The sequence below is a fragment of the Ichthyophthirius multifiliis genome, assembly GCF_000220395.1.
Source record: "Ichthyophthirius multifiliis unplaced genomic scaffold scaff_1120509250615, whole genome shotgun sequence".
Taxonomy (NCBI): Eukaryota; Ciliophora; class Oligohymenophorea; order Hymenostomatida; genus Ichthyophthirius; species Ichthyophthirius multifiliis.
In genome coordinates this window covers 56,068-62,786 of record NW_004086595.1, presented here as the reverse complement: position 1 = coordinate 62,786, position 6,719 = coordinate 56,068, and the positions used below count along the sequence as shown (strand labels likewise).

General features: G+C 12.8%; 1 protein-coding gene across 1 annotated transcript, besides 15 other annotated features; it reads left to right on the top strand. All coding sequences in view use genetic code 6, as the record gives it.

Annotated features, from left to right (window-relative positions):
• Positions 1-1,589: 1,589 nt before the first annotated feature.
• Positions 1,590-1,685: a microsatellite.
• Positions 1,591-1,663: a microsatellite.
• Positions 1,594-1,683: a microsatellite.
• Positions 1,603-1,687: a microsatellite.
• A 163-nt stretch (positions 1,688-1,850) lies between these two features.
• Positions 1,851-1,884: a microsatellite.
• A 1,301-nt stretch (positions 1,885-3,185) lies between these two features.
• Positions 3,186-3,226: a microsatellite.
• A 125-nt stretch (positions 3,227-3,351) lies between these two features.
• Positions 3,352-3,402: a microsatellite.
• Positions 3,403-3,428: 26 nt separating this feature from the next.
• Positions 3,429-3,486: a microsatellite.
• Positions 3,487-4,365: 879 nt separating this feature from the next.
• Positions 4,366-4,467: a microsatellite.
• Positions 4,370-4,403: a microsatellite.
• A 187-nt stretch (positions 4,468-4,654) lies between the features above and the next one.
• Positions 4,655-4,696: a microsatellite.
• A 246-nt stretch (positions 4,697-4,942) lies between these two features.
• Positions 4,943-5,002: a microsatellite.
• Positions 5,003-5,006: 4 nt separating this feature from the next.
• Positions 5,007-5,051: a microsatellite.
• Positions 5,052-5,364: 313 nt separating this feature from the next.
• Positions 5,365-6,428, top strand: IMG5_084920 (protein kinase domain protein; the record flags this gene model as incomplete). Its single annotated transcript, XM_004035831.1, has 2 exons — positions 5,365-6,021; positions 6,078-6,428. 2 exons carry the CDS (start codon positions 5,365-5,367, stop codon positions 6,426-6,428), a joined length of 1,008 nt encoding a protein of 335 aa, XP_004035879.1.
• Positions 5,449-5,528: a microsatellite.
• Positions 5,470-5,557: a microsatellite.
• Positions 6,429-6,719: the final 291 nt, after the last annotated feature.

The following is a 6,719-nucleotide window of genomic DNA, read 5'->3' as shown; positions in this document are numbered from 1 at the left end:
TTATTTTTTTATAAAATTTCTTTTTTTTAAAATATTAAACACTTTTTTAATTTTTTAATATTTTTACTTTATTTTTATTTTTTAATAGAAAAATTTATTTTTAAATATTTTTTTTTTTTTAATTTATTTAGATAAATCATTAAAAATAATTATTTTTTGGTGAAAAAATATTAAAATTTAATAAAAATATGCACAAAATAATAAATATCTTCATATATAATTAAATTTAATTAAATTTTTTAAATGTAATATATATCTTAAAGCATCTTAAGGAAATAGAATAGAATAAAACCTATCATTAGTAGTTTAATAAAATTTTACCTTTTAATTTCATTATTAAATATATTATTTTTCTTTTTTTAAAAAAATACCCTATATTCTATTTCTTTTTAATTATTTATATTTATAATCCAATCTTCGCACCGAAGTAATTCTTAATCTTCTTTAATTTTATAGATGTATTTCTAAGCTATTTTTTGAAAAAATGTATCTGATTTTTAACATTAAGATAGTTTGTGAAATTTTACGAAATCGTTATTATCTTTTAAATATAACATTTCTATATCTGCAATCTACATATATTATTTTATTTTTATTTTATTTTTTTAATAACTTAATTAAATGTTTCCTTCCAAAGGTCTTTTTTAATTTATGTATTAACATATTCTTCATATTATTCATTATCTTAAAATACATTATTATTAAGTTATATATAAACTTCATCTAAAAAACCCTTTGGGAAACCTTCTTTTTCCATTTGATATATTTTTTGTTTAGTATTTTTTATTATTTTTTTTTAAAAAAGTAGTAATAGTAAAAATATTTTAAAAACATATGATTTATAAAAATAAATAAATTAAAAAATATTATATTAAATAAAATTTAAATAACTTATTTTAATGATATTAATAATAAATATAAATTAAAAATCAATAATTTAAATTTAAACTTTTAATAATATTTATTAATAAAAATAAATAATTATTAAAGTTATTATTTATTATTATTTTATTTAAAAAGTTGCATTTTATCATAAATATTTAATTATAAATTTAAACTAAGTATAAATAAAAATTTAAATTAATTACTATATTTTATTTAAAGAAATATTAAAAATCTGAAAAAAAAGTTTTTATAATCAAAGTATTTTTTATATAAAAAAATACATTTTTTAATCAATTAATTAAATAATTTTGTATAACATAAGATTATAAAATTTTATATAAAGATTTTTATAATTATTAGGATGGCAATAAATAATAATTATTTTTTTTTAATAAAATATTTAAATTTTATTTTATAATTAAAATATAATAAAATAAAATATATTTACAAAGGATATAATTTAAAAAATTACTGAAATAATATATATCAATATAAAAAAATTATTAAAAATTGTAACTATTTGTTAGATAAGTTATAAATTATTATAATTATAAAAAAAAAAATTCAAAATATAAAAAAATATAAAAGGCTAAGAAAATAATATTTATATATAATTTTTTTTTATAATTTTATATGGATATATCAATTATAATATTTTATTATTTACATATACATTTTTATTAATCTTTTTATTTTTATTAAAAATATTATTAATTATATTATTATTTTTATTATTATTATTATTTTATTATTATTATTATTATTATTTTTATTATTAATTTTTTTTTTTATATTATTTTTAAAACATTTTTAGTTTAATTATATTCTTGACTATGTTTAACTAACTAGATAATATTCAAAGTATTATTTAAGGTCATTTTATTAATTAATAATAAAATGCAAGTATTTTATAAAATTAAAATGTTTATAATTAAGAATAAAATAATTCTTAATAATCAGTAACAATTTATTTTTTATATTTATTTTTTTATTTTTTTTATAAAATTAGTAAATATCTTAAGAATTTATAAAAAATTAGATTGAAGAATTAAAAAAAAGTCAAACCTAAGAATAATTAGTTTCTTTTTTAAATAATGTTGATGAATATATTAAATAAAATGAAACGGAACATAAATAATTTAAAATAATTTAATAAAGAATTTGTGAAATTTAATACTAAATATAAGAAAAGTCAAATTTATTAATGTAAATGGAAAAAATTTAATAATAAAATGAAATTTAATTAGAAGAAAAAAAAATTACGTTGATCAAAAATCAATTAAATTTACTGAATGGGAAGAAAAAATATAAAAATCATTATAATTTTTAAAAGAAAAGCACTTATTTATATAAGAACTTGAAGAAAATTTAGAATAAAAAAATGAAAAAAAGAACGACAATGAAGATGTATTTTAAAATGAAAAAAAAACTGATTTTGATGTTAAAATTTATATAAAAAAAATTGAAGAAAAAGATGATTAAATAAAATAATTTAGTATAAATATAGAAGAATTAATTAGATAAAATAGTTAACTTGAAAAATAATTTAATTTAAAAGAAAATGAGGTTTAATTAAAATAAAATCAAATTGAAAAATTGGAAAATTAAATTGAAAAACTTTTGTAATAATAATAGCAATTAGATATTGATTTATAAAATATAATGGAAGAAAAAAAGACGTTAAATGATAAAATTGAAGATATTAATAAAGAAAGAAAAGAAGATGTAAAGAAAATTAGAAAAGATATTGAAGATTAAGTCCTTTAGAAAAGTTAAATTTAAATTGGAAAAAATACTAATTATGAATCTATTATAGCAGATTAAAAAGATACTATTGTCTATTTAAATGATAAAATTAGTTATAATGAAAAATAAGTAAAAAGTTATATATTTTAATACTTTTTAATTAATATTTTTAAGATCGAAAGTTTATCTAAATAAAATTAATAATTAGTGTAATAAATTAATGATGCTTAAATTTTTATTGAATAAAATAATGTGAATATATATTATTTTTTTTAAATTAATTTGATTTATATTGTTTTTTATTTTTATTACAAAAAAAAAAAAAGTGTTAAGAATAAAAAGTTGAGGAAATATAAAAAATTAACACTGAATTAGTCAATAATGATTAAAAAAATGAATAATTATAATAAAATGATTATGATAAATATGTTTATTTTTAAATTATATATATATATATATATTAATATTTAAATAATTAGGAAATTAATATAAAATATAAATAGCTAATATATGAATTTAATATTATACAAAATTAACTTAAACAATAAAAAGTAATATATACATATATTTTATATATATATATATATATATATATGTAATTTAAATTAAATAATATAAAGGAATAATACAATAATTTATTAATTAATTATGAATCAGTAAATAATGAAAAAAAAAAATATAAACAAGATAACGAAGAATTAATATAATAAATAAACTATAAAAATTAATAATAACAAGAAAATAACTAATAATAAAAAGATGAAAACTAATTACATATAGAATAAATTATGAAAGATTTAAATTAATAATTAAATTAAAATATAGAATAAATTAAATTATTATAATAAAATAAATAATAATACTTATAAAAAATATAAGAAAGTAATAAAAGAGAAGCTATTTTAAATTAAAATATAGAAAATTTAACTAAAATAGTATAAAAATAAAATGAAGAATCTTAATAGATTTTATAAGAAAAAGACAATTTTATTGATTTAAATAAAAATTTATAAATTCAAATATAAAAAGCTTCATAAAAAATTAATGAAGTTTTATTTAATTTTTTTTTAATTTATATTAATATTTCTTTTTTAAAAAAATATTTAAATTATAGATTTAATTGGAAAATAAGTGTATTTCAGAAGAAAATTTAGAACAAAAAAGTAATAATCAAATTATAAGTAATGAATATGATTAACTATTAAAAAATTATTAAATTTTAAATGAAAAATATTAAGAAGTTTAATAATAGCTTTAATAAAAAAATGATTCTGATTTAAAAAAAGAAGATTTTTAATAAAAAAGTGAATAATTAAATATTTAGTTGTGTACATTTAATTAAAAAAGTGACAAATTTTAAATTAAAAATAAATTGTTTATTTAAGATATTGATAATTTAAGTTAAATTATGGAAGAAAAAATATAATATATAATTAAAAATAATGGAATAAATTGTTAATTAAATAAATAAAATGAAAAGATTAATAAATAAAATTATAATTTAAATGAATAAACTGATAATTTTAATAATGAAATCTAAAAAGTCATAAATTTAAAAAAAAACTTGAAGATTTATTAAAATCTTTTTTAATAAAATAATAGTAAAAGATTGAAAATGAAGAAATATATATATAATGTTTGAACTTAGATAATGATAATGAAATTTAAAAATAGAAAGAATAAATAATAGGATATTATTAAAAAAAATAAAAAATTATGAAACGAAAATAATAGATATATAAAAAAATAAATAAAATAATAAATAAATAATAGCATCATATGATTAAAATATAAATTAAGAAGAATAAATAAGAAATGATCAATATATTAAAAATAATAATAATAAATAAAAAGATAAACATCATATATATAATATTGAAGATTATGAATAAAATATTAAAAATTTATAAGAAATAATTTAAAACTATGATTAAAAATAAAAAAATATATAAAATAAATTAAAAGAAAATTAAGATATATAAATAGAAAATTAAAAAAATTAATGAATAATAATTAAGTAAAAATATATGTATATATATATATATATATATATATATATATATATTTATTTTATTATTTAATTATATAATAGTAAATTAAATTAATATAATAAATTAACTTTAACATTAACTTAATACTAAAACAGATGAGAACTAATAATTAATAAATTTTTAAGAAAAATATGAAAAATAAATTAAATATTTAGAAGATAAACTTAATATATTATAAATGGAAAACTTTTAAAAAATTTAAAATGCTTTTAAAAATGATAAAGAAATTATAATATATAATTTAGAGTCAAACATTTATTAAAAAGAATAAATAATTTAAGTAAATAATAAATAATTATTAGAAAAAGAATAATTAATTAATGAAAAATTATAAAAAATTAAAATTTTAGAAAATAAAATTTTAGAAAAAGAAAATTTAATAAAACAAATAAGTCAAGAATCAGATAAAAAAAATAAGGAAATTCTTTAAATAATTAAAGAAAAAGAAGAAAAATTTTATTAACATTAGTAAAAGGTTTAAGAAAATATAAATCTTGAATAAATGATAAAAGAACAATAGAATTAAAAATTATAGTTAGAAAAAATAAATAATAAATAAAGTTTATAAGTATTAAATTTAAAAGAATAAATAGATATATTAAAAAAAGATTATGAAAAATAAATTATATAAAATGAAATAAAAATAAAAAATTTAGAACTATAACATAAAAAAGAAATAAATATGCTGCATTAAATTTAAGAAGAATAAAAAATATAATAAAATGAAACATAACATTTATTAGAAATAGAAAAAGAAGAAAATAGGTAATTATAAAAAAACTACTATTAATAATAAAAATAATAATAATAATAATAATAATAATAATAATAATAATAATAATAATAATAATAATTATAATTATAATAATAATAATTAGAATTAGAATTAGAATTAAAATTATAATAATAGCAACAATAATATTCTCCTATAAAATACAATCCGCATTCTTATGCTGTTTTAGATTCTACTTATTTTAAATGCATTTAAAGATCTAAAAATTTGCTTTCGAAAAATGAAAGTATTTTAAATAATATCAAGGCTAGTTATTCTTTAGAAAGATAATAGTCACTAAATTTAAATAATTCATCATTTTTAAATTAAAAAAAATAATAATTTTAAACCCCTAAAGATTATAATAATTAATTTTTTGGAGTTAAAAAGGTTCATTCAATTTAACCTTCATTTTTGTAAAATTAAAAAAAATAACTTAATTTTTTCTCGTACGTTAATTCTTTACCAAGATATGAAGGAGAAAAATTAGGCAATTTAAGACATGGTAGAGGTAGATAATTTTATTCTAACGGAGAAATATACGAAGGGGAATGGAAAAGTGACAAAGTAAATAATATTTTATTTTATTTTATTTTTGAAAAAACTAAATACATATATATTAGAGGCATGGATATGGAATACTTAAAGATTAAAACGGAGAAACATATAATGGAAATTGGGAATTTGACCTTTATCATGGTTAGGGAAGATTAAGGAATTCTTATTGTGAAAATCTACATAAAGAATTCTATTATTAAGATTTTGGACTTCTTAAGAATTATTGGTTATCATATAGTGGAGAGTTTAAAAATAATAATTTTTATGGATTAGGTACTTTAGTACTTTCTAATGGTGAAAAATTTTTGGGCAGTTTTTTGGGTGGAAAAGTACATGGTGAAGGTACTTTTTATAAAAAAAATGGAGAAATAGAAGTAGGATTTTGGTAAAATAATAAATTTTTAGGAAAAATATGAGTATTTTTTGTTGATTTATTATTTAATTTGTTTGTTTTTTTCATTATTTTGATTTTATTTATTTTAATAATTAAACTTTTAACTTATCCCAATTTTTTGTCCATTTATCTACTTCTTCAGTATATTCGGAGTCATATTCTTTTCTGGTTATTAATCCTTCAATTAAAGTTCTCTGTTTGTTAATATTATTATTATATTAAATATTTAAAAAAATAAAAAAACTCTTAATAAATGAGGTATTATATGAATTTATTGTTTGTCTAATACATATACTTCAGTTATAGCTGAATC